Source organism: Simochromis diagramma, unplaced genomic scaffold, assembly GCF_900408965.1.
Source record: "Simochromis diagramma unplaced genomic scaffold, fSimDia1.1 OVJJ01000361.1, whole genome shotgun sequence".
Classification (NCBI taxonomy): domain Eukaryota; kingdom Metazoa; phylum Chordata; class Actinopteri; order Cichliformes; family Cichlidae; genus Simochromis; species Simochromis diagramma.
The window spans coordinates 1,875,550-1,902,004 of record NW_024386860.1 but is presented as its reverse complement, the minus strand read 5'-3'; the positions used below and the strand labels follow the sequence as shown (position 1 = coordinate 1,902,004).

The window sequence follows — 26,455 nt, the reverse complement described above, 5'->3', positions numbered from 1 at the left end:
TGTCTGAAGAATGTCTGAAGAAATGATATGAATTAAGACCTGTGTGAGCCCAGATGCCTTCAGCAGCTCTTGGGGAGAGCGGGAGCCAAAGTAAAAGAGGTTTGGAGGCCGCAGACCGAGTATCCTAGAATAGACTTTGTTTCGTACCTGAAGGGTGAGAGATTGAGAATCTTAGAGAGCACAGAAGCCGCAGTTTCATAACTTCAAAAGCACAGACTTCACTGAAACTAAACAGCAGAAGCTCATTAGTTTCAATTATGGCTGCAGCTTCCTGAGCAGTTCAATTTAAATCAGGCGTCACCTTCTTTTTGAAGTTGATGAAGTAGTGAGCCTGGTCGATGAAGAAAAGCTCCAGTGCAGACCTTCGCAGGTTGTAGCGCCTCAAATGAACCTCTCTGAGCTGTGACAGAGGTCGCTTGAAATCAAACCCAATTCCTGGGGGGACACATTTATAAGTCACCTCAGCTTAGACACGTGTTTTGGGTTTTTTTCCACAGTGTCAAAGATTTCTCACCCTCCTCTGTCTCCTCTTTCTCACTGCTGCAGTCATAGAAGTACAAGTGATGTGTGGTAACTTCCAGACGACCGGGAACAACTGCCACGATGGTGATGAGCTCACAGTCTTCAGACAGAACCAGCTTTTCTTTCTGGCTCTCGTCTTCTCCCTCCGCCCTGCGAGCATTGAAAAAAAAGTACAGCTTCAGTGGATGTCTGTACTTTACATTTTTTAATACTGAAACCTGCTGCAGAAGGTGGCAGTAGCTCTGCAGAACTCACGTCTTATCCCAAAAGAGAAGGTCCTCTTCTCCTAACTGATCGTCCTCCATGTCGCTTACTTTCGCTTCCTTAGCAACAGCCAGTGGGAGGGGTTCGGAGCCACGGGGGCTTTCAGCTCCTGATAATCACAGAAATATGGCAACGTGGTGAGTGCAGCTTTGTACTTTGAGAAAAAACACTCACGTGCTTACAGTCTGTGGCATACCCATGTTATCCCGCAGGGCGCTGGCCTCGCTGTGTGGATCGTAGTTATAGTTGGGCACAAGTTTGAGGCGCATCTTTGAATAAGTCTCTGCATTGGACAAATTCCATTTTACTTCCGGCTGAACTCTGGGATCAAAGACACAAAGTACACATCAGAACATTTTGGGTAGTGAGCACAGTAACAACTTAAAAATCCAGAGCTAAACATAATATCTTGATCAGAGCTGAGAGGAGCTGTCGTACCTGTTGGCCCATGCTCCTCTCTCACAGGTCAAAAGCCTGCGGAGAGACTTCCAGTGCAGCCACACCACCCCCTGCTGGCTGGAGCTCTGCTTCTGCCAAATGAGGTACCTGTTGTTCTCAGTCCGGGCTCGCTTCAAGCAGGGATCCACTATCGCCTCCTGTTTTTACAGGCACATGCATGAAGTAAACAATGCGAAACTGTATTTCGGCAGTTTGCAGTGCGAAGGTCGTAAGGTCTTAACCTGAAATTTGGATTTGCTGTCAGCTCTTTCTTTCTCCTGTTTAAAGGCTGTACTCATCAGGTCATCGAAGCACGAGTTCCAGAAATTGGACATGATGTCATGGCTCCTCCCAAACGTGTCCAGCTCGTACTGCTCCATGGTGGGCTGAACCTAGAGGCACAATTGAAGTAAGTATAATGTGTTTATAAAGCACATTTAAACGCAGCTTAAACAGAACAAAAGCCATCTCTGTACTACGAAAGGCTTTGAAGCCAGACGAAAAGGATTCCAATATGCTATATAAGTGCAAGATAGGACAAAAACACTCTGGACTGCAGCACGTTTAAAACACAGAGAGACAGTGTCAGAGTTTATGCAGGAATTAATGATACTCTGGTATTGTCTCCCAGCTCGGACACTGTTTTTGAAGTGGTTAATAAAAGCAAATAAGCAAACAGATTTTGGTCACACAGCCAGCACACTGGTCATCTTTGAGAAGTCAAAAATTATTCAAGGTAACACTCAGTCATTCAAACTAAATATCAAATATCATTTCAATTAGAGAGCTTGCACATTAACCATGACAAGAACATCATTTTGGTCAGGACCAATATTGTTTTATTTAGGGCAGCTGTGGCATAAACCTGTCGTTAACCGTTAAGCACTGCGTATTAAGATTCTTACTGCTTTAACGCTAAATGCTAAAACTGTAAGCACATTTACAACAAACTGTTCTAAAAATAAACTGAAAACACACTAAGACAGATGGTATGTGATCGCTTTCTGCATGAAAAAAGCGCCCTGGAAGTTTCACGTTAGCCAAAGTTATGCCATACTGGTTAATGTACTGCGGGATCCGTATACATAAGTAATCTAAACGAAGCAGATTTATAAACACACACTGTCACGCAGCGCAATGATAAATCAATGCTGAGCTCAGTGTGGAGTGTGTCTGTTTGGCATCAGTTCATGAAATATTTAAGGTGCAAGTACAAGCATAAACTAAGCTCTGCCTAAAATACCAGGCAACATTAGGGAGTTTAAGATTGCCTTTTCATTTTTCTAAACTTGTGATAGCTTTTCTTTTTTTTTTTTAAACTTTGCATTAGATTTCTCAGTTGCCCACCGGGAGGTAACTGGTAAAGCCTGAAAATAAAACCGCAAATATTCCTAAAGTACACAAACCCGACAAAGAACAGAGGCAGCCGTATCAGAGTGCACGCTTTATTAAACGTGCTTAGTGAGGAGAACAAGTTCTCGAGACTCCCTAAACAAAAGATAAATGGCATCTATTTTTAAATGCCCCATTTCAGCTGACACTGACCTGCTGCTGGTAAAAGCCTTGCCACTCCAGTGTTTGACAATAGGCCTTCAGGTCCTGGGCGAAGGTGGTGCTGCCGTTGGTGATGGGCAGGCTGGGCAGGAGCTTCTGGAGGTTGACGGGGTCGGCGTGCTGGTCAAGTAGCGTACGCACGATGGGCACAAGGTGGGAAAAGGTCTCTGGCTGTCCGTAGTTGGTGTTGTCCATTGCACCACCAGGCCACAAGGGGGAACCAATCCGCCCCAGCAAGAAGCACACCTCTTCCCAGCTCAGGCAGAGCACAGTCTGAAGAAGGCTGTGGAGCTTGAGATAGGCCATCTCACTCACCTGATGAGGGGAAACAGACACATAGATCTCAGAAAGAAAAAAAAATAACACTAATTTATTATTATAGGCACATTTTTTTTTTATGTGTTATATCAGTATTTGGTTAAAAAGTCCCTCAAAGTCACACATGACTACATAGCAAATATCCATGACTACCTCCAAACACCTGATTCATTTTATTTTCCTTAGTAGACCAAAAATTGTGATGTATGTCAAAGTGCAATTAAGTTAATATATCTTTAAAGTGACAAAAGGGGGAGTTGCACTACTTAGGAGATGAATGAAACCAGCAGCATGTAATGGAAAGCCTTATGGTCAGTTCATTTAACACTGCTCTCTCTATCCTACAGCGAGAACAGCCACAACAGCCGTGATAACTCAGACAGAAGCTGCCCTTTCATACAGAACACTCCCTAAAAAGTATGACTGCAATATCTTTGAACAGAAAGCCATAGAAGGCTTGGTATTTAAAAACTATCTTTATCTGGGTTCACTTATCATGATAGGGACTGTAAACCTTTACAGTTCTGCAAAATTCAATGTTGCAGGTGTTTGTGTTGTGAAAGACATGCTTGGTGAAAAGTATTTGACATATATGGTTGGTGCACAATATCGTGGTTGCAGCTGACCGTTGGGTGCTGCTGTTGGATATATCCGGTGATGATACGCAGGCCGATCTGGGCCATTTCCTTCAGTTCAGTGTTTCCTGGACTTCCAGGGGTGCTATGCCAGGCGTTTAACTTGTCCAGCAGGTTCACCACCCCTTCAAAGATCTGCAACAGAACAACAACATCTGTCAACAAAGAACTCAAGACAAAGCCTAGACCTGTTTCCACACCTTGCAGCATCTATAAAAATCCAAAGCCATTCAGTACAGCCTGACTTTAAAGGTTATTCAAATGCAAACTTCTCACCCAACCACGGCTCTCCACCCTTCAGTAGAGCAAGTTCCACATTTAGTACATGGACTGGTTCTTATATAGTACTTTTCTAGTTTTCAGGGAAAGTCTGAGAATCTTTTTTGGAAACACTGATTTACTTTCTCGCTGAGCGTTAAATGAGAAAATCAATGGCTAACGTAGCTGCATCGCAAAATAATAAAATCTTCCTTTAAAACAACAAAAGGGTCAGTCATGACTCAGCATGGTGTCAGAGCAGGCTTTCTACCAATCACAGCCGTTCCTTGCTTGCTCTGTCTACAAACCAAGGTGTTTTGGGGTAAGCCACTGTGTATCCCTGTTTGATTCTGATGGGAGATGAGCACCTTGTAGTGAGAAACACATCATATACACATTATAAGTACTTTGTAAAAAGGATCATGAAGGTGGAGCACATTCCAAATTTTATGACCGTTTCTTGGTCTTGGAGCAGTCACAGAAACTGCCAGGCCACCTTTTTCCAAAAACCCTGTGCTAAGCTAAGCTAACATTACTGATCTGTACTAGCTTGAATTTTATTTTGAAATTCAACTCACATATAGAAAGAGATAAAATAAGACACAATCATGAGGATATTCAGTAAGCTGATTATACTTAAATTGAGCACTTGTGCTTTGTGTTTAAAACTGAGTGACTGACTGATAAAGAGGAGAAAATGTGACATTATTTGGGCTACAAATTGGCAGGTTTTATTAAGACCATATTTTTTCTTGGTGTATTGATTCATTTTGCTTATATAACCATAAAATATTAAATCAAATTTGTCAGGGACTTTCTTTTGTCTTTGGTGTTTTTCACTTATGAGAGTTAAATACAGGCTTTCAATAATGCAACACTTATAAAATCCCATATTGAATGAGTTGCTGTTACATGAATCAGCTAATATACCTTTTCACTCCACAGCGCGTGGTTGTTTGTACCCTCTGCAAACAGGAAGTCCTGCAGCAGCCTGAGGAGCCGAACGAGACTGGGACAGAAAGGCAGGAACGCTCCCTGGGCGTCCCTCAGGTCTGACAGTGATGACTCCAGCATCATCTCCAACAAGCTGATACACAAAGCAGCAAACAGACTTTGAATAATTCACTGCATAACAAGACGGTGCTTCTAGATATTTACAATAAGGTGATACAGATGAAGGAGTGGTTTCGTTTGTTTTTTCAGCTGCGAGACAGGCTCACTCCTGGTGCGTTTCTTCTCCAAGTCCGCGTAACTAACCTGCGTTTGATGTCATCGGGAGGGCGGACCAGCTGGCAGGAGGAGCCCAGTTTGGTGAGAACAGAAAATACCTGTCCTCGCTCTCTCCACACCACATCTTCCGCGCCCTCCGCTCCGCTGCCGCTCCACAGGACGGAGAACACGATGTTGGTTAGCAGGTTGCACAGCTCCTCCTCAGGGGTCTGCTGCAGTGTGAACAATAGCTGGTAAATGGAGCTCAACAAAATCTCATCAGATATCATAGACAAGGAACGAGATGTCAAAGCCTGGATTTACATGCTAAGTGCAGTGAAACCCGCATTAAGGGAGCAGGCATACCTGTGGGTTGGACGTGTTGGAGATTGTGTCTCCAGTAGGAGGATCGGTCCCATAGCTGGTGTCATCCAGCACATTGGACAAACTGGAGCTCTTCCTTGGTCTGAGCGGTGGGAATGGTTTGTAGTGCTCTAGAGGGGATGGTGTGTTGGTCAGACTACCAGCAGGTGTATGTGTGCCAGTCTCTCCCACACCTGGCATATCCAAATCAAAAGGTGATGTACCGAAGGGGGAGAGCGGATGGTAGTCCCTTCCCTCTTCTTCATGGTGAGACGAGGCGATGTCAACGGGATTGGAGGTAGAGGATGAGTGGCTCCCCTGATCCACCGAGTCAAACGACTTGAAATGCAGGGAGCCTGTGAAGTTTTTCAGCGGGCCTCCGCCTCCACTGGGAGGCGACTGTGATAAATCCGAGAAACCCTCAGAGATGTCCCGCTGTCCACCTTCATCCTCCTCGTCCTCATCCTCGATTTCCTGCGAGGTGCGGTAGTTCATGAAAATGTCTGTGCGTGCGTCCTCTATGACCAGGGATTGCTCTCTGCGCAGAGGCGGCCGGTAGTTTGGTTCCGCTGGAGTGTGGTTGCTCGAGTCGGCAATGGTGGCGGCGTGGGCCTCATAGGACTCTTTCACATAGAGTTTGGTGAGAACATCCTGCCAGCCAGGCTGCTTCGCAAGCTGTTTCACGTAATCCTCATTGGAGTAGATCAGATGAAAGAGCTGGGGTAAAACAGAACAAGAGCTTTTCATTACTGAGAATAAATTTTTTGGTGGGACAGGAGGAAAAAAGCCAGTTTTATAAGAGAACGACTTCTTAAGCAGACTGACCTTGCGACACACGTCCAGCCGGACAGTAAGTTCAGCTCGATGGGACAGACAGGCCACAGCCAGGAGGTCTCTAAAACTAGGACTGGCATCTGTGGAGCAGCAGTTAATTCATCGGTTTCATCATTTCAAGCTTGTTTTAATGGAAGGAAGTTATTGCTGTTTATTCAGTTTGTTTGGTTAGTCGATTCAAGGCCGGGGTAGGCAATATGTTTTTAGCATCACTTTCAAACAGAAACCTGCAATAATTTTTCAGCATATTGTATCTGAGAAGGTCTGGGAGGCATGAAAAAGCAAGCTAGGCAAGTTGGGAGAGAGTTTCTGTTTTGGACTTCTGCCTGCTGCTTTTTTAATCTTACATACATTTATGAACCTTTAGTGAAACATTCAATTTAATTCACTATTTTGTCATTATTAGAACGTTTTATAACTATTATTATATTATTTTCTCAAAGCATTACAAAAAACAGGACTGACCACTGCACTTGATTTTGGGCTAAAGCGCAGCTTTCTTATCTAAACATCAGAGAAATTTTTTTTGTCATCCATTTCCATCATAAAAGGAAAACTCTTGTGTTTGTATTACCTGTAGCGAGGACCTGCTCGTACAGACACCGGACAGTGGTCATGGTTACGGGAATGTTATCAAGACAGCAAACAAGTCCACGATAGCCAAAATCCCTTAGTTTAATGCGATGCTTGTTGCGCTCCGACACACGCTCGCTCTTGAGGATCTTGTACAAAACCTAGAAGGTAACCACAGGGAAACTGTGAGGATCCCATTTTCACAGTTTACAGTACGATGCACATATCTGCTGTGTAATAAATTGCAATATGTTAAGCAGAGGTCCGGTGACTGGATCTCACCCTGAAGACCCTCTCTCTGGCCTCATCCCCAAAGCTTGGATTGAGCAGCAAACTGTACAGCTGCTCCACGCCCCACTCCAGCAGCACTGTCTGCACCTGCTCGCGAGGAGGGCTGCTCCTCAAGAGCTCATACAGCACATCCAAGGCCTTCACCACCTGAGTGAGAGAGACACGGGAAAGATGTGAAGGAGGAGGTTGATAAAGAGCCAAGAAATGTGGAGTAGGGAGGGTAAAGTTTGAAGTTGCACGAAGAGCATTTCGAAAAGTGCAGATATACCAAAACAACATATAAAGAAAAAGAGATTAGGAGTAAAATATTACACGGAAAAGGTCAAATGATAGCAATTTTAAACTCCTGAAATAAAAACAGCTGTAAAACATGCCAGTTATTACCTGCTGCTCCTCTCCTACAGTCAGAACGTAGGCAAGGACGCAGTGAAGCTCCTCTTGTGTAGGAGACTTAAGAAAATCTTTCAGCAAGGCGAAGAGAGAGGTTTGAATCGTCTGCTTCTCATCAGACAGAGAGCTGCCGTCTTTCTCCACACTGTGACCAAAGATATTTAAATGAATTAAATGAAATCCCATCTGAGGAACAACGTTTTGGTATCAAAGGGGAGTGAACAAAACACGGATATTTACAATAACCCGATAAGAGTGATGACTATTTTTGAATACACTAATCATTTACCTAATGTGACCGTTCATCATCGTAACAGAAGGTTTACCTGTAGTACATTCGAACGGTATCCAGTATGTACTGAACGCCGTACTTCCTCCTCATCCGCTGCTTGCTTTTGTTTATCACAGACTGCAGGTATTGTATGTGTGCTTTGGGAGACAAAGAATACTTTTGTCATCTTCTTTCAGGCTGACATTTAGAAATGTCAAACTAATATGCAAGACTGTGGTGAAGAGGAGCAGCAATTTATAACACGGGGCGTTGAAGTGGTGCATCAGTCACCGATTCCCTTTTGACCCGTCCCACAGCCTAAACTTGAGACATTAATGTATTCAGCCCCCACTCTGTTGTGCTTTGACCCTTCTCCTTCTCCTCCCACCATGTGCACATGTATAAAAAGGGACACAAAAAGCTTCGGCAGACATTAAAAGGTTCACAGGTGCATTACTCCACAACAAGGGGCTGCTTGTGGCTTACCCAGACAAACAGCAAAGTGGCTTTTGGTCCAGATGCGGAAATTAAAGAGCAGGTGCTGGTAGAGATGCTGTAAGAGCAGACTGTTGCCCTCATTGAAAACCTGCTCCAGCAGCAGCTGACATGCTATTAAAACATTCATGTCCATCATACTGCCTGGAACCTGCAGAAGAAACAAGCAGATAGCAGTTTGTATTAAAGTCCAGTTTGCTTTCATTTATCTGGATTTTTGGGAATGAAGCCCTGTTTAAATAACACTAAAAAAGAAGAAGAAGAAGAAGAAGTAGTGTTTGTTTACTGTATATAACACTTCTATTTGTGAGCCACTGCCACACTAATAAGAAGTAGTTTCCTTACAGGATTGAACACATTAATATTATACATTTAAACATGCACTCACTGGCCACTTTATTAATTACCCCCGATTGTTAATGCAAGCATTTCAACCAGCCAATCACATGGCAGCAACTTAATGCATTTATGCAAGTATGAATGGTCAAGATGTCTTACTTGATTTAAGAAACTTTGAATGATACTTGACTAAGAAATGGAAACCTACGATTTGCACAGGCTTACTAAAACTGGACAACAGCCTACCTGTAATGTTGCTGACCATGTCAATCCTCTCATGACCACAGTGTACCCATCTTTTGATGGTTGCTTCCAGCAGGGATAACATGCCATATAACAAAATCTCAAATCTGCTTTCTTGGGCATGACAACGAGGTCATTGTACTCAGATGGCCTCCACAGTCACCAGATCTCACCTCTGGGATGCGGTGGAACAGGATTGTCACATCATGGATGCGCAAACAACAAATCTGCAGCAACTGTGTGATACTATCATGTCAACAAAGACCAAAATATCTGAGGAATTCCAGCAGCTTGTTGAATCTATGCCACAAAGAATTAAGGCAAAAGGAACTCCAACCAGTAATAGGAAGGTGTGCCTAATGAAGTGGCTGATTAGTGTATATGGCCAAGATGGCACCGAATGCAACACCTAGCTAGGTGCATTGAAGAATTACATCTGAGAATACTGTATGATGATGTCAAGTTCAGAGCTTAAACATACAGGAAATTATCACTGACCCGAAGAAGAAAAAAACACTACTGTGGCTGCTGAATCAGCACTGTTGTAACTCGGAAACACGCCACATTAATCCGTGTTTTGTTTGATGCAAGACAGTGGATGTTTTTGTTTAGCCCTTTTCAAACATGTAACATTGATCAGTCTGACATTCACGCTCATCGTGTTTTTATTCAGACATTTCCTCAAAAGTATGTGTGCCACAGTACTTGTGCAACATCTGCAACATATAATGCACCAGGATAGAGCTTTTTACCCATATACTACTACACTTTATAAAATATGCCACATCCTGTATGTACTTGTGCATCCTTACATACTTTAGTAGAACAAACTAAATAAACTATAGCTTATACACTCTTAGTCTGTGCAAAAGTTCACCTGTGTAAAGTTAAACACAAGAAGACTGTTGAAAATATTTAAAACAGGAGACTCTGAGACATGAGGCTAATGTTTCCCATGTCACTGTGAGAAAAAGTAAACACTACTCTGTCCTTAGATATCACTAAAAAAAAAACAACCTTACTGCAATTCAGCACTTTCTCAGGTCGTACAGCTGCTATCACCACTCTCATTCAAAGAGTGACTGTGCAGTCTAGCAAACTCCATACATCCGCCCCACATAATCATTTGATACTGTCATTCTGAGAGAACCGCTGCTGTTTCGACAACACTAGACCCGTTTATTACACGGCGATTACGCTGCATCAATACAATGGAAAAGGTCAGATATTCGCTTTCAGATGATAATCAGTTCTTCTCTCATTTAGTTCCCACTCGATGGAATGGATAGGATGTGAGGGGAGCTTACTTTGCTGAGCATGGCTCCTATGATGCTTGGGCCGTGGCAGTGCAAGAGGCTCTCTTGATTAACGGGGTGTTGGCGAATCAAGTTTTTCACCATCAGCAGGAACGCGGCGATGCTGTTTCTCTCTAGTCTGCCCTCTGTGAGAAGAAAAATAGGGCAAATCATTTTTTCCGGTGTTACCGGCAGTCATCATTTCGCATTACCAGGCACTTTATTGACATTTTCTAATCTCAGGATGAGTCATCAGACATATGTCAGATTATATGTTTCATTTTGTTACATTTTTTCCAGTCTTAGGTGAACTGACCTACTGACTTCTCATCATTATGCCCACATAGATTCTGACATTTAACCTATTAGGATTGATTGCACAATGCTTATTGTTTGTCTGCAACTTCCTGCTTGTCATTGCATCGTGCACTACATCTAAGCTCTAATTTACTACTAGTCAGGATGTCACTTAGAGATTACATCTAAACTAAATTCAACAGGAAATAATGAATATTTGTGATACTGGCTTTGAAAACTATAAACATGCAATGCTTTCTGACCAGTATACATGCAGTGTATGCAGACATGCTGACAGCTTGGTTTAATTTACTAAAGTTTTAAAAAGATTACAGATGCTACCTCAGTACAGCAAATCTAAATGTTATTTCATTCTCACATTAGTTAAAAGCTACATTTAAAGTATTTTACATAGTTGCAGGATCATACTCTGGCTTTTCAAGGCACAGAAAGTAGCTCCAGTAAAAGTATACTATATGGAGTGTATGTAAGTACTGGGCCACCTACAGGAGCTGCTTGGCCATGGAAACCCATGCCACAAAGCTGCCGGCACACAGTTTTTATGCTGATGTTAATACCAGAGGAGATTTAGAAGTCTGCAGTTATTGAGTTTACAGAGAATTGGCAACATTTACGCACCTGTCTGTAACTTTACATGGTCTAAAACTTCGTGGATGAGTTGCTGTGTTTCCTAAATGCTTCTACTTTCAAATAAATAATAACGCCAGGAGGGAAGACATTTTATAAACTGAATTGTTGCATGCTGGGATCCTATTACACAGTGCCACTCTCTAGTCAGTGTGATCATTACAATATCCCTGTGGCTCTGGGACTTTCTTGAGAACAGCAATGGAAGACGAAAAGCAGATATCTCAAAACCTGGGCAAACAAATCGAAGACTATCTATATGCTACTAGAGATTTATGAGATTCATTTTGGCGAGCGAGCTATTTGATTGTATGCTATAGCCCCATATAATACACAGAGCAGTAAAAAAATAAATTAACTCAAGATTAACTGACCTGCAGATTTGTTCAGCGGCAGCAGCATTGCAGCAGGGCCTCTGGGGGAAGTGAGTTCTGGCCCCAGCAAGTCTGAGATCTCCTGACCTCCATTGTAAACTTGTTCAGCCTCACACACCTGCTCAAGCAGGGGCAGCAAAACCCCCATACCACCAACCACGTTTATAACATCCTGCAGGGACAAAACAAAATAAATCACAATCATAAAAAAAGAAAAAGAAAAAGAAAATTAAACCATGACAAAAATAGCATCGTGCAGTGCTCAGTGCATTATTAGTACAGTATAGGTAAGAGTTCGCAGGCATATAACATGGGTAGTTATAACACTTCTTACTTGCCATAAATGTGAGATACAGTTTCAAAATGAATACAATACATTTGAAAATGCTTCATATCTAACCTTGATGTCCCAGTTCACCACCCTGTGTCCTGTAAGCCTGCCATCATAATGGTGACTGGGTGCCAGGTCCAGACATATCTGATTTTTAAAGGCCTGAAGAAAACATACACACACACACATGCATAAACAGGAATAATCTGCACTGTTTATAATTCGCCCAATGACAGCACTGTAGTGCAATATGAAAGTTTCAGTGAGCTACCTGTGGAGTGTAGTACAGCAGCAGTTTGCTATTGAGTTCAGACAGCTCTCCTTCCACTTTGAATAAGGACACGTGATTGGGGCCTGTGATGAAGTGTAGAAAGCAATGTAGGTCATGAAATATGCAAACATCGCTCGGTGCACATGTAAAAAAGCTACTCTTGTTTTCAGTGTGCGCAGGACTAATCTTTCAGCAACACGTCTGAAAGACTGTGATTTTTCTTTACTGCTGGTTTCCTGAATATTTGATAGTATGCTGAATTCTGGCAGAGGTGAATCCTAACATACACTAATGCTCAAAGTGATTAAGAACATTTTGCACCTGCAGCATGTAGAGCTCTTGTTTGGGTTTGCTGCAGAGCTTCGTGGCAGATGAAGGCAGTGCCTAGGAGCCCATCCAGGGATGTGGGTGTCCCCCACTCCGTGTCCTGCAGTCCTGCTGGGATTGTGTGCACTGGAGAGTCTCCTATGGACCCCCAGCGGCCACCCGCAAAGGAAGCTGGGAAGGATTGGGAACGGATGAGGGAGGGGGCATGGGAGGGGAAGGCAAACTCAGGTGACGGAGTGGAGGAAAATGACGTGGGCAGGTTAGGAGAGGTGGTGGTGGTAGTGGTCCGATGGCCTGCAGAGCCGATGCAGCAGGATGTAAAAGGCTTCAGGATCAGGTTTGGGTGGGGTATAAAGAGAAGGAATTAGAATGATAAGGAGGAACTCCTCTCTAATAATAGAATACATGCGATGCTAGTTTCAGTTACCTCACTGAAAGATGGAAAGCGAAGCTGTGCGGTTTTACGCAGCTCCCCGTCGATGTAGATAGTGACCAAATTCTGACCAAAAGGACGGCGGCCTGGGATGTGAACTATAGCCACTGAATGCTGTGAATATAGCACAGCAAACACACGTGTTGATGGAAAAAAAAAAATGCCATGCTAAAAGTTTGAATACTACAAAGGTGAGCATTATGAACATTAGTTCAAACTTCACAGCAACTTTATTCTCAAGAGAAATTTATTACATCAGATATACTCCAAGGTGTCCACACTCACCCAGCACGAGTCAGCTAGTGGATAGTCTTGCAGAGCAACAGCCATGTAGTCTTTCTTAGTGCAAACAGCCACCACCAGCACGCCCTCCATGGTGAAGAAGGCCTCCAGTCCAGTTCCACTCGCTGTGAAGAAACTTTACAGAAAAAAAGCATCTCAGTCAAGCACTTTAGTCCACAGCAATAAATGTAATTATATCGTGTTGTTACTTTATTGCTCACAAATGTGTCCTTTTACCTGTAGAGCTGTTTCCTGCGTGGTCCCTTTCCCATGTCATGCTGAGTACCCATGCCAGAGCTGGCAGTAGGTTTACGGTTGTTGGAGAAGTCTGAGTGAGAAGAGGGGAACTCCATGTTAAGGCAGAGCCAAGCGTGAAAAGCAAACCCACTGCCTGGCCATCGCTGGATTGAGGGCACCATGATCCCTGCCATCGGGGGTGTAAGATCAAAATATTGCAAGGCACTGTCCTTTCCTTCTCTGGCTGCCATGGCTGAAAGCACACGTATAACGCGAGTGCAGTAGGGGTGGACCCTCCCTGCCAGTGCGCCGTTGTCCTGGCCAACCCTGAGGAGTCTCAAGAGACTCTTCAGCTCCTCTGGTTTGAAACATAGAGAGCCCAAGTCCTGCAAGAGGCCCAGCAGGGAGTCTGCACACTGCCTGTCCAGACACTGGGGATGGGAGAGCACCTGCAGCAGAGCCCCCACCATGCCTGCTTCCACAGCCACCGTGCGACAAGACAAGGAGCCACCGCAAACGGTAGCCAGCCACTGAGCAACCAACAGCTGCAGGTCCCTCTGACCTGAAAGGTCAGGCAGCCACTGCAGGAGCAGGAGCAGAGGCTGGTCGTTACTAATGCCAAGGTGATGAGCATGGGCGTGTGCGCCCTCCACCGCCTGGATAGAAGACAGAGAATAAGAAATAAAGGATAAGATATAGACAGGTTAGGCTAATGACTATAACACCATTTAAACTGGGGCAGTTTGACTTCTACTGTCTCTGTACTCATTAAGGAAAATGAGAAAATTCATATTTCACCATGTTCATCAGCTCTTGCAGAAGCCTTTTGGTGGGTTGACCTTGACTCTTCAGCACGTCAAATAGCTGGGAGTAGCCAATCCTCTCCTTGAAAACCTCCTGAGGGGAAGTGAGACAGAAATAGGCTGGAGAACGCTGTTCTGCAGGGGATAGCTAGCTGGCACACTTCCATATATTGGAAGGAAATACAATGAGCTTTCCCCACATTAACGGAAAGCAACTTTCCTGGTCAGCAACCAGGAATTGTAACATTTGTAGCGTTGAGGAGAACATGCAGGTTTTTGTCTAGAGAACATCAAGGAGGGCTTTACCTTAGCATTGGGTGAGTTACTCATTATAGCTGTGAGGACTCCCAAAGCATGCACTGTAATACTGTCTGACCCTTTCTCCCAGACCTGTATGGAAAAAAGGAGGCACAGTTGATTAGAAATGTGCATCGTCATGACCTGGCGCCAAAATTTCCCAAAACAAACTAAAAGTAAACCCTACACAAAAGCTTCAACACATGAATTTTGCACCGAATATCTACAAATTGTAAGAGGAATTTTATTAAACAGCCCTCTTTAAAAAAGTTTTTACACCATAAGTACTAAAAGTAAGCACACAGTTGAACAAGTCACCAAACAATCGCCCCGTTGTTAATTACTGATAGGTCTCAGCATGCAAAACCCAAAGCCAACCAAAAAAACCCGAAAAAAAAGAAAGAGCTGAGGCAATCCTCAACTACTGCGAGAAATTAAGCAACATCAAACTCCAGGATAGGAGCCAGATCTTTTATACAAGCACCACCAGTCACACGTCAGAGCAGTTAACGCATGAGGAAAAGAAGGAAGACGTGCACCCAAAAGCAACCATTTCATGCACTATGAAAAACACAGCATGCTCTTATTGCTCAGTGCTGTCAACAGGGAATTCAGCCTATTTACATCTGTGATAGAAATCAACATAATGCCTGAAATAACTAAGATGAGCTGTGACAGGACACTTGTGTGATGGCAGATAAAAAGAAAACTCGAGACGGCAACTATCATGTACAGCCAGTGCTACCTGCTGTATTTACAAATGAGTGTAGGCCAGACTTCCTGCCCTAAGCTTCCTGTTTAAATAGCTCAGAGCAGCTAACGAGTGGAGAGAGCACTGAGTTTCCTGCTGACAGTCCAATAGCAACACAGAGTGGGGGAAAGTACCTGGTCCACTTCGACCTCAGTGAGTAAACGCGTGGTGAGGTCACACACAACCTCACGCTCCGGCCTACGCCTGTTGCTCTGAAAGAGCTACAGGACATACAAACACACGCAGGCAGACACGCACACACAGAGAGCACAAAAAGACAATTAGACCAAAAAAGAAAAAAAAAACTCATCCGAGAGAGGCAGGAGAGACAGGTGTGATCCTGGTCTCTCTCAACAGATGCAGGGGTACTTCTTTATCAAAGCCAAGTGACGGACAAGTAACATGGAAGCATGAACATTTGTGATTTTTTTTTCAAGGTAACCAAAGAAGAAAGAGATTAGGCGGCAGATGTGACATTTATGAGAACAACAGAGGAAATAGACGTGAGACAAATAAAAAGGTGACAGACTGGTAGGGAGGCTGGTTCAGAAGAGCACAGAGATGAAAGAGCAGACACAAAATGTTTTTAAAGGACTTGCTCTGACCTTGCTGTTCTGAATGAGTCTGAGGATGTGTTCAAAGCAGTTGTTGTTCAGGAAGATAGCTTGAAGGACTGGTCTGTCAGAGCACTGCAGGATCTCAGGAATAGCAGCTAAAAGTGACAACAATAGGGTTGACTCATCTTATTTATCACACACTGGGACAATTGATTCTTGCCCTTCATACCGACTGAGAGAGATCAACAAAAAGGGAACAATCTGCACCCAGTGAATGTGCTCTTACTTAGCATTTGGCTCTGGAGCGAGATCAGGCTGTCTTCCCAGGACTGCCTGTCTTCCTGCTCGCTGCTAAGTGGACGGTTCCAGTTGAGGAGCTGGAAGTAGTTCTCCAGGATGGTCCTGATCTCCACCTGCCGCTCCACAGGGCTGCTGGTGTGCAGGAGATGGATCATCGCTGTCAGGCACTGCAAGCTCAGCCGCGGGAGTCTGGTGTCCTTGGGTTCAGGGGAGGTCCGGCAGCACCATGCTCGCAGGACCGAGAAGAGGTCATCCACAGAGTAAGGAGTGATGGAAAGAAGACCATTCTTCTGCAAAAAACAAGGCGGAGCGTGACTCTGACTCACTTGTATTTTAGTTTGACTGTCTACTGTTTTTCCTCAGACTGCTGAGTGATTATTGATAGACAGGACAGAGTAGCAGACCTTTCCTCCACTGATGACAGCGCCTTGGAGATGAGCCAATCTGAGCGTGAGGAACTCTGGGATCTTCTCGCTCTCCTGCAGACTTTCTGTGTCAGGAAGCCAAAACAATATTATGTAAGACAAGCTAATACTGGAACCACAAGACAGAAAACAAACGCAGTGCTCTCAAAATATAATTAAATTAAAGCAAAAACATTTTCTTTTCAGCCTCTCTAGTTTGTTTCTTTCCCTAATGCATACTGGGACCGATTCCAGGCTCCAGTCACTATAAATAGCACACGGGGCTATAGTAAATGACCAACAGCAAAAAATAAATAAATGAAAGGGAAAACTTCATACCACAACGCCTCAGAAAACGTCCCTTGGAGTGCCTTCTTTGTTTTACAGTTATGCAAAAGAGAAAAGCCTAAGCCTTTCTTATAGGCTCGGTATTACACAAGTAGCCCCTTAACATTGCCAATTACAGCTTGGTATTATGATAATCCTCCTAAAATGTGGACATACTGAAACTTGTCCAGCCTGAGATTTCCCACATGGCTAACAGATTAGAGCAAACGTGACTCTATAATTACTAACGCTTGGACAGCTGATTGAGACCTGATAATTAGACGCAGAATAACTGAGTTCTTTTTACCCGAAGTAAACATGCTGAGCAACTGAACCATTTCTACATACACATATATTTTTTCTTTTTTATTCCCAGACAGTGATTCACTTGGAACTGTTTGATTCTTGTGGTATGTGAAGCCTGACAAAGATCAGAGTTGCAGAACAGCTGAAAGGGAGTGTCTCACCATGGAAGAGGGCAGGCAGCTCTTCTGGCAAGGCCAGCGGGGAGAACTTATACTTGTTCCTCTCCAGCAAGCTCACCTCCTCCCTGTAACACACAAAGACTCGAGTCACCACGCTTCCATTCACATCACGCCTAGTTAGTGTGCGGCTGCCACTCAAACCGCTGGTACTAATGAGGTTTGTTTGACTTGAAGGCTTAGATGCAACAAGATAAAGTGTTTCTGTGACAAAAGATTGTGCAAGACGTTGAATGCAAATAACAGTATTCCTCTAGTCTTTGTGCGCCCAAATTCCACCTCCCACACATTCACGCAGGCAATGTCCAGTGTTGAAGTAACACACACTCACCCTGCTAGGCGTCTCCTCCACGTCTGATAAGGGTCAAACAGGCTCTCGCACAGCACAAGTCCGTACTGCACGACCGACTCCAGAGACGATTTCTCCCCTTGTCCCTTCTTTAACTGATCGAATGAAAGTTGGTACACATTTATTCACATTTGCATCATCTGTAGTTCATAATCAGAGTATAAACCCCTGTTTGAACATCTTTCAAATTCCTTAACAATGAAAACAAGGTCAACTGCACACCCACCCACTTCTCTTTTAACCATAGCCTAGTTCTCTTTCCTTAGGGTAAGCATATATATTTTACTACCCAGTTCTGTGTAAGCCTACTGGATCTCTACTTCCATATCCTATTTCAGCAAATTTGTCCATGTATGGGGAGCCAAACTGTGTCGCTGAAATCTTGCTTATGAGGGCCTTACCTGGTTTAAACAGAAATTCAAAAGTTTGATAGTCTCGAAAACAAAACTAGGGGTCTTCTCTGGATCAATGTTCTCCATATTCCTAGAAGTAAAGAGAAATCATAGAATTAGGTTAGGAAAGGTGCTAGGAAAGGTCTCACAGATTGAAAGGGGTGAGGGCACTTTTTTCGGTTAGTCACTGTGGAGCATAATAAAAAAATCTACAGTAGAATCACCAGTCAAATCTGATTTAATTAAAAAAAAAAAAACACTCAAAAACGTTACTATATCTGTGAAAAATAGAAATTACCCAGTTCCCCTCACACCCTGTTTTTTTTGGTACAGACTGTTGAATAAAGAGAACTGATAGTGGTTAAGATTTAATTCCACCCACTGCGTGAACTAAGGTGACATCATGAGACATGCGACGCAAATTCGGGCGTATGATTTGGAACCCGAGATGTAGCCTGTCCTAATTAGTCATCTCCTGCCTATCGTCGTGAGAACGTCTGCAAGTTGTTTTACAGAACGCTACGATTAGCACAACCTATTAACTGCGCAACATGTTTACAGTTCTCATTACAACACATTTGCACAGCAGGCTGTGCCCTCACCTGCAAACAATGATGAAGAACTTGATGAGGAGCAGTGGGTGTGGAGTGCTGCTGTTTTGCTCTGCAGCGCCGGTGAGGTGTAGCGCACTGTGCCATAGCTGCGTGCTAAGGAACACCAGGACCTCCCGGGGGAGCAGGGGCACCTCTGAGCTGCACTCCTCCAGCCTGGGAGATGAGAGAGGAGGACATGAGAGAAGAGAAGGGAAGTAAGAGCAAAGAGGGATTGCAGCAGAGGCCGTGAAGTATAAACATGTCACATCCAATGTCCACAGTGCGGAATATAAACCGGTGGAAATTTGTGGCTTTGTAGTTTGTGTAAAATAAATAGCCGCTCACCTCCGAGGCTCCAGCGACTGCACATCAATGAGCCTCTCAAAGGATGCCACAAATGCCTCCAGCCACTGCTGCAGATAGCCCACATCCTTCTGTGGAAGGGAAGAAGAAACAGGTGAGGCTATAATAAATAGGCCTTCACGCCTCTAGGCGTACAGTGTTAGTAAACAATGAAGGGCATGAAAAATGCCCACCTATAAAAGCAAGCTCTTTGGGGTCAGTTGGACCAAGTAGTATCAAACAGAAAGGTTTAGCGCTAAACTCTGACACACGGTGGCTACAGAAAATGCTATGACCTGTTTTTGTAACAGGATGTTGCAAAGAGATGCAATTCTCACAGAGAGGAACACATGAGCTATTTCTTTCCTTTTTCATCACGGGGGAGGTTGAAAGAAACAAAAACAACATGTTCCTTTCATTCAAATCATAATTCCACCCATAACGTCAACAGCGGCCCTGTGTTCACCGTGAGCACATCCTCGTCTCGGACAAGAGGTTCTTATTACCGCCCCTCTATAATGTCATGTAAGACAACTTCATTTGTACAAGGATGTTTATATACAACAGTTGCTATCACAGCTACCATCAGTCTCTGCACTGCAACATATCCTGTCAGTCTTCCCTCCACACAACAGTCTCTTGATCTCGTTACAAACAAATGACACAGGTCACAAGCGAAACAGGTCAACTTTAAACTGTTTTTCTTTTATGAGCAATGCTTTGATTTCGATATAAAGCTGGCTCATTATTATCGATAGACAAGTAGCCCTACTTTTGAGAATGTAAAGTTTCAAAACTCAATCTGAAAAAACTCAAAAAACTGAGAAATGTGTAGAAATGTTCTCTGATGTTCATGTGGCAAAACAACCTGTGCGTTCTGATAACTGAGCAAGCAAGTAAGCGTAGCGTGAATCTTCTCCGATTTAGAAGGAAGACATGAGCTGTCTCAGACCGCCTGACTCACTGTACACAAATAACATAAAAAACAGCACATGGTATAACAATTCATCAGGTACTTCCCCCTGAACCAGCAGAGAAATGGCTCGAGTGAGCAGCGTTTGCTGCAGCTCGTGTGGGAAAGCAGCACGGCGATTAAAATCTTACAGTTCAGCACAGTTCTCCAACATGTATGCTTTCATGTTCTGTTAGATCTGCATTTTTAAGTTGCCTGAGTAAGAGTAGCAGAAATCTAATAACCTGAACCCTTTGTGCAACTATGCCTTTCCTAATGCTGCATTAATGTGAAATGTACATTACCAACTGGCATTGACTTATGTGCCTGTCCATCTCTCATTGTATGCGGCTGAGCAGGGTGCCGGGTTCTTGCGAACCCAGTCTCAGATGAACCGTCGGCGTAGACAAAAGTCAGCGGCTCAGCTGCACATCACTCCTGACCACCAGCAGCGTCTGACTCGCTCGTTTTTTGTCTTCAAGCGTAAAGCGAGCAACCAGGAAATTACATGTCACTTTAACTGAAGCTTATTTCCTTCATCCTCGCCTCCTCGTCAAACCCCTTCCTCTTTTGGTTGTAGTGCAACTTGTGTGTAGATTGATGAGAGGCCTCTATAAAAACATCCCACAGTAACAATAAAGCACCGGGACTACATTTATGATTCCTATATTTAGCCAAAAAAAAAAAAAAGATGTCGCAGGAGAAACTTTGAAATTTAGAGTTTGTTTTTGTAAAGTGTGTCTGGCTGTGCTTATGCACAGGGACCAGAAGACTGTGAGCAGATTCAGCTGAAACAGTAGGTGGATGCTATAAAGTCACAAAAACTGCATTTGAAATTGGAGAAAGTGTCTTTAGATGCCTTCAAACGGTTAAACTTTACATGCAGAAAAACCCCCATCTGATTTTAAAGTTGATACACAAACTGCATTTTAAAATCTCTGCGTGTGCTCAACGAAAACAGGAAATGACAAACAACCTATTGTTGTGTGGCTCTGTCATCTGAACAATTAGGTATTTTAAACTTGAGGGGCGAAGATAAGAATCTATAAGCTGGTTTTTATTTTTCATTATTGAATAGAATTCACAAGTATGCACACTAATATGCTTAATAAAGTGTAGGTTGACTAAAGAGGCTGTGGCATTCAGTTCAGGTACATTGGTTGGCTGTGCAACAGGTAGATTTTAGTGTATGATTAAAAAACAGGGAGAGACAGAGATCACAGATACACCAGGTGTTTGAATCAGTTCTTGTTTATAAAAACCCGCCAAAAAATGTGTGTTTTTTTAATAAAACAGAACTGGCTTAGACTTCTGGTACAGCGCTGCTTTATGTCTCCACCTTTAACGACTCCTAAAATCTTCCCATATCGACTTACTATTGATCAGCCCCTCTAAACAAATCCGAATCATTTGCTCGCAGCTAAATCAACAAGCTAGTTCAAAGACACATTTACAATTAGAAAAGCTAATTAAAACCACAATTAGAACAAATGTCACAAACCAACCATGAGCTATTGGCCTCTATAAAGCATGTCATTTATCTCTGTTTTCTCTGCACATGGCCAAGCAGCTGTGCCGCTCAGTGCTGCTTGGCATTCAGCTTCGCTCCAGCTTCCTGCACAAGGGAAAGCAAAGAGAACTTTGATTTTCCTGGTTAGCCGTTCGGTCGGTAAACAGGGGAGCCCAGGCACACAAGGGGATTCAATCACAGGGCTAACAGGGCTATATATCGTCAGCTGCAGGGATGGATGTATCTCTGAGAACAGTTTGCTGACATGCATCAAAGCACTAGTAACTGGGACAAACACACAGTAGCACGACTGACTGTGTAGGGACAAAAGCAAGGATGTGTGATTTGTTCTTTTCATAGAAATCTGAGGAGGTGGTTTCACAGCTGTTGATGGGTGGCAGCTGGGTTAACGCTGTGGCCCAGCGCTGCGTCTCAAGGCTTTAATTAGGTCCTCAAGCTATGGACCACAGAATAATAACACACCAATTCTCTTCCAGACTAATATCTTACTCTCACATCTTTACTGACTGAAAATGATGCTTCTCTTTTTTGGCAGAAAAATGGCATCTGTGATTGGAGGCTTACTCCTGACTTAGAGCAGCCTGAAAGGTTGGAACTATCAGTCTTTTTTATTTCTTTATTTTTGAAGATTTATTGATCATCTTATCTAAACAGACTGAAAATCCACCTTTTTATGGTTTACTATCCTCAGATTTGTTTTATGTAGTACTTTCAAATATGACGGGGAAACAAAGAATTCTCACACGTGAAAGCTGGAATTTTTTTTTACCAGTATATTAATTTGAACACTTATTAAAGCAGTTGTTGATTAATTTTTTTTATGTCAGCCATCTCATCAACTGATCACTTCATTTGTACCTAGTGGTGCGTGTTGATGCATTTGTAACAACATGAAAGCATATTTACCAGATATTTAAGACAATATGACTCATTGAGCTATCCTGACTTTTACCAGGTCAACAGGTCAATTAAAGATTCAATATTTAAGGAGAACTCAAACAATAAGAATAAGTACAACAATGTTATTAACTCTAGTAAAACTACTCGCTGCCTATTTCTTCTTATGTGATAGTCCTTGGTTTTAATTGGACAAAATAGAAAACAAGAAGATACAAATGTAACTTTTTACTGTAACCACCAGTTGATTGATCAATCAATCAATTACATTGATACAGATATAAAATATCAAACCAACAAAACTGATAAAGTACTGGTTATTACTACATCCTGACTTGGTGAAAAGCTCAAACATGCCCAAGAACAATACCTTTTTGCATTTTTTCCAGACAAGATCTAACAAGTTATGCACCAGAGCGATTAGATCAGACTCTTCTGCGTACCTCCATACCCGCAAGTCATGAGGATTTTATAATGGCCTTCAAATATTCTTAGATGTGAGATATGAAGCAATGAAATAGTGCTGGAAAGGCTGGCTTTACAAAACTGGAGACACAAACACGTCCTGTCTCTTGCACAAAATCTTAAAGTGCCCTAACTACAACTTTGTTTAGCACATTTCCTGACAAAATTACATCAGCAAGCCCTGAAAACCAAGAACTTGTCTGTGAGTAAATAGTCTAGATTTAAATGTGTGCAGGTATTTACTGAGCTACAGTATGTGGCAGAATAATAGGAAGCTGGCATCGAGAAAATAATCAGCCTATAAATCATCGTCTGCCTGTGATTTTTGGAGTCACTTGCACAGAACTTTTACCATTTTTCACCAGCTTTAGCGCAATACGCTACTCAATCACAATGTCTATTAAACATTTACATTAGCTCCTGATCTAAAGGTCTGGCAAGAAATGTGATTTTTTTGCACAGTCAGAGGAGGCGGACCTCCTTTATCAATGACAAGCTGTGCTTTCTAAAACAGATTAAAGGCTGGAGATACCACATTTACTCAAACATGCTGAAATCGATTGTTATGATGTATGAAGTTGTTGTGACATACTTAACAACTTCCACGGGACAATATAAGGTCACTGAAAATTTGAGTACACCGGTTTTGGTTTTGTCAGAGTGCACAAAGGAGGTGATAAATGCACAACATTTCTAAACCAATATAACAAATCTGTCAGTGTCACAAACAGGGACACGTAAGGCGCTTTCGGACTTAAAATGAGACGTGTTACAGGGCGTAAAGCAGCCAAGGGCTTATTTACAGCTTTGACAAAACCCCCTGTTGAATAAAGCTCAGGTTTCTTGTCCATCTGATGTGATTTACAGCAGTCAATACGTTCTTTAGTGTGACAAATTACAAACAAGGTCTGTGAGTCAGAGATGGGCTGTGTGCTAAAAGATGATATTGTCTGTGTCTACCTGACTAACAGGCGGGTAACAAAAACACTGAATACAATTACATGGTGGTGTTTGTAGGAGAGGCCAGTGATTGTTCTCTGTAGTGGTTCTCCTGCCTTTCCACGGCCTGCTGTGCTCCTCTGAGTCACATAAGGCGGTGACATTTAAGCTCAAATCAAATCCCGCTCGAGCAACGGGGTATGTCGTTTACACACGTGAAAAATACACTTTCAAGAATGCTGCGAAAACATGTGCCACTCTTAAAGTCAAAGGAGGAAACTTCTGGTCCTTTTAGGCTTCAGGGCAACTGAAGGAAAGTGACACGGAGCCAAGAGGCAGCTTAATAAGGAAGTGATCTTGCACATAGAGATGTGAGACAGCTGACCGAGCCAGATTCAGGGCAACCCCTCCCTACCTCACAGACACACACCCCCAATGATTTGTTCTAGCAATGGATTGTGACAGCACCTACTACTTGTTTTATTTGTTGCATAACCAGAAAAGTTCAGTAACTTTGCAGTTACATGCAGCAGCAGGAGGAGCACAGAGGAGTGGATTAGACACACTTCCTCTGGGATCTGCCCAGAGCGACCACAATCACCACTTTGACAGTAAATGCTGCAAAAGGTGATACACTGTTGACCTTCATCGGTGATGCATTTATTAGGGTTTGTTTGCAGTTTGTCCACCTTTGACTTCACTCTTCTAGAAAGTCGTTGGCTGCTTTCCAAGATTAGGATTAAGCCCTTCATTAAAACAACATTCAGTGAGATACATAATGAAACATGAGCCACTCTTTGAGAAGGTTTTATCACTGTCAAGAGACTAGCCCTTTAGATCTGCTGTGATGATGAGATACAGCGCGTACAAACTTGAAAAAAAAAAAACGCTCCTCTTCTTCTTTTTTCTTTTTCTTTTTTGTGTCCTCAGGCATGGAAGCAGATTGCAAACTCATTAAATAATAATAATACCCAACCAAACTGTCTTCCTTCTTCAAGTAGGAACATGATATGAAAGCATTTGCAATATTTTACTCCAGTTAATTTGTTTTCATCCATATTAGCAATATATTACACCTTAATAAACATCCAGAAACCTGAGCTGCACTCACGCCCACAGGGGACAACATCTGAGACCAAACTCCCACACAAACAAATTTGACAGTCAATTCAACATCGGAGAGAGGAAAGCAATTGGCTACTGCGTAACGGTGCTGCTGCGTGCAAAGCCTAAGCATATGCTTCAAGTAATACGTGACAGTAGGATCTTCCAACAGTTTAAAAGGCGCATGCTTTCAGTAGGGGAGACAGGCAAGCAGCAGAAACAGGAAGAGGAAGTAGGCTGAGTAACACCTGCATCACAGGTATAACAACGGATACTCGAACAAGTGGTTAATCAGCTTCAAATGCCATTTTTTACGCGTTGCTTTCGAATTGGGGACAGCTTAGAGGCGCATCAATGTGACATGATATTATTTTATAGTGTGCACAAGGCAGCTTCGGCTATTAACAGAGCGTCACTGTAAATGCAGGAGAAAAAAAATACGCGAGTTCCTCAATAAAACCTCGATTTTTCAAAGAGCGACCCTGTACACACACCGTGAATCACGCAGAGTATTTAGGAGTCACAATAAAGTTCAGGCAAGGGACCTGTGGCAACAACAGGTGTCACCGTCAGCTCTTCCGCACTTGCACTCACCTTAGTGTAATATAACATCCACAGCTCATACAGCTTTTCTTTCGATGCCATTCCGCCGCCCTTGTGGTTGCTCATGATTTCCTTTATTTTCTTTTAAAAGATCATGAAACTGGCAAAGATGGTCAAAGCCACGGCTGTCTGAAGTTGCTTCCTACAGGCAGGAGGACGCAGCACGCTCCTGGGTGAACCATTCCTGCAAATTCGGGCACAGTAATCCCAAATAAAAAAAAAAAGTGCTCTTCAGTCTCGACACACAAAGTTGTCAGAGTGACGTGAAAAAGCAAAACATGACGGTGTGGATGTGGCCGCGGTGCGGTTCATTGCCCAAACTGTGCAACCAGGAACACAAATGCGTGGAAATGCATGTCTGGAGAAACACCCATGTCCGCATTTAGAGCGAGCTCGCTGCCGTATGATTCCTGTTGGAGAGAGTTCCCACGGAAGCGACAGATGCCATCCGCTCAAGACCAACAAATTAATGCGCTGCCCCTGCGGACTCGGTCTGGAGCGGTGCGCGATCCTAAAGGCTGTGTGACAATCAGGAGAAAATTATCACCAACTAGTGTGTAACCCTGTAAAAAAAAAAAAAAAAGACAAGAAATGTGGTGAAGAGTTCTCTAGATCATGCTCACAGGTAGGCTGATATTCTTAAAGGCACACACACATATAAACACTGCCTGCTCGAGGGCTGATCTCACTAACTGACAGCCACCCGGGAGCAATGAATGCAGCTGCCCCCAAAGTTTTTATCATATAAACGTTTCCGCACAAATAAAACAAATAACCATTAAAAAATTGTGTAAAGAAGGCTGAGTGCTCAAACTCTCACGCGATTATTGAATAAAAGCCTGCGTTGTGTAGTTACGGGCGTAGGGGTGAAACTG

At 43.2% G+C, this 26,455-nt stretch overlaps 1 protein-coding gene and 1 long non-coding RNA gene across 5 annotated transcripts in view; one reads left to right on the top strand and one right to left on the bottom strand.

Moving 5' to 3' along the window:
- nbeal2 (neurobeachin-like 2) overlaps positions 1–26,161 on the bottom strand; it is a 32,501-nt gene extending 6,340 nt beyond the window's left edge. The window contains exons 1-38 of one of the 4 annotated variants that reach the window (XM_040031058.1): positions 25,572–26,161; positions 19,093–19,181; positions 18,757–18,921; positions 18,164–18,245; positions 17,745–17,857; positions 17,399–17,481; positions 16,605–16,690; positions 16,187–16,490; positions 15,949–16,055; positions 15,478–15,564; positions 14,602–14,685; positions 14,291–14,389; positions 13,493–14,148; positions 13,259–13,391; positions 12,968–13,087; positions 12,535–12,865; positions 12,214–12,296; positions 12,012–12,104; positions 11,612–11,783; positions 10,305–10,438; positions 8,407–8,566; positions 7,976–8,078; positions 7,644–7,794; positions 7,251–7,406; positions 6,970–7,129; positions 6,387–6,475; positions 5,565–6,278; positions 5,247–5,431; positions 4,920–5,076; positions 3,723–3,866; positions 2,770–3,093; positions 1,467–1,616; positions 1,225–1,382; positions 983–1,107; positions 778–895; positions 515–672; positions 302–435; positions 40–147 (exon numbers count right to left, since the gene is read on the bottom strand). In XM_040031058.1, coding sequence (XP_039886992.1) covers positions 40–147; positions 302–435; positions 515–672; positions 778–895; positions 983–1,107; positions 1,225–1,382; positions 1,467–1,616; positions 2,770–3,093; positions 3,723–3,866; positions 4,920–5,076; positions 5,247–5,431; positions 5,565–6,278; positions 6,387–6,475; positions 6,970–7,129; positions 7,251–7,406; positions 7,644–7,794; positions 7,976–8,078; positions 8,407–8,566; positions 10,305–10,438; positions 11,612–11,783; positions 12,012–12,104; positions 12,214–12,296; positions 12,535–12,865; positions 12,968–13,087; positions 13,259–13,391; positions 13,493–14,148; positions 14,291–14,389; positions 14,602–14,685; positions 15,478–15,564; positions 15,949–16,055; positions 16,187–16,490; positions 16,605–16,690; positions 17,399–17,481; positions 17,745–17,857; positions 18,164–18,245; positions 18,757–18,921; positions 19,093–19,181; positions 25,572–25,646 — 6,390 coding nt within the window. In that variant the 5' untranslated portion in view covers positions 25,647–26,161. Of the gene's footprint in view, positions 1–39; positions 148–301; positions 436–514; positions 673–777; positions 896–982; positions 1,108–1,224; positions 1,383–1,466; positions 1,617–2,769; positions 3,094–3,722; positions 3,867–4,919; positions 5,077–5,246; positions 5,432–5,564; positions 6,279–6,386; positions 6,476–6,969; positions 7,130–7,250; positions 7,407–7,643; positions 7,795–7,975; positions 8,079–8,406; positions 8,567–10,304; positions 10,439–11,611; positions 11,784–12,011; positions 12,105–12,213; positions 12,297–12,534; positions 12,866–12,967; positions 13,088–13,258; positions 13,392–13,492; positions 14,149–14,290; positions 14,390–14,601; positions 14,686–15,477; positions 15,565–15,948; positions 16,056–16,186; positions 16,491–16,604; positions 16,691–17,398; positions 17,482–17,744; positions 17,858–18,163; positions 18,246–18,756; positions 18,922–19,092; positions 19,182–20,346; positions 22,214–25,571 lie in introns of those variants that run through there. The other 3 variants (XM_040031059.1, XM_040031060.1, XM_040031062.1) reach the window with 3 other exon arrangements.
- On the top strand, positions 8,364–16,872 carry LOC120733127. Its single transcript, XR_005695738.1, has 3 exons — positions 8,364–8,488; positions 13,583–13,587; positions 16,860–16,872. It is a non-coding gene; the product is annotated as an uncharacterized LOC120733127 (long non-coding RNA).
- Positions 26,162–26,455: the final 294 nt, after the last annotated feature.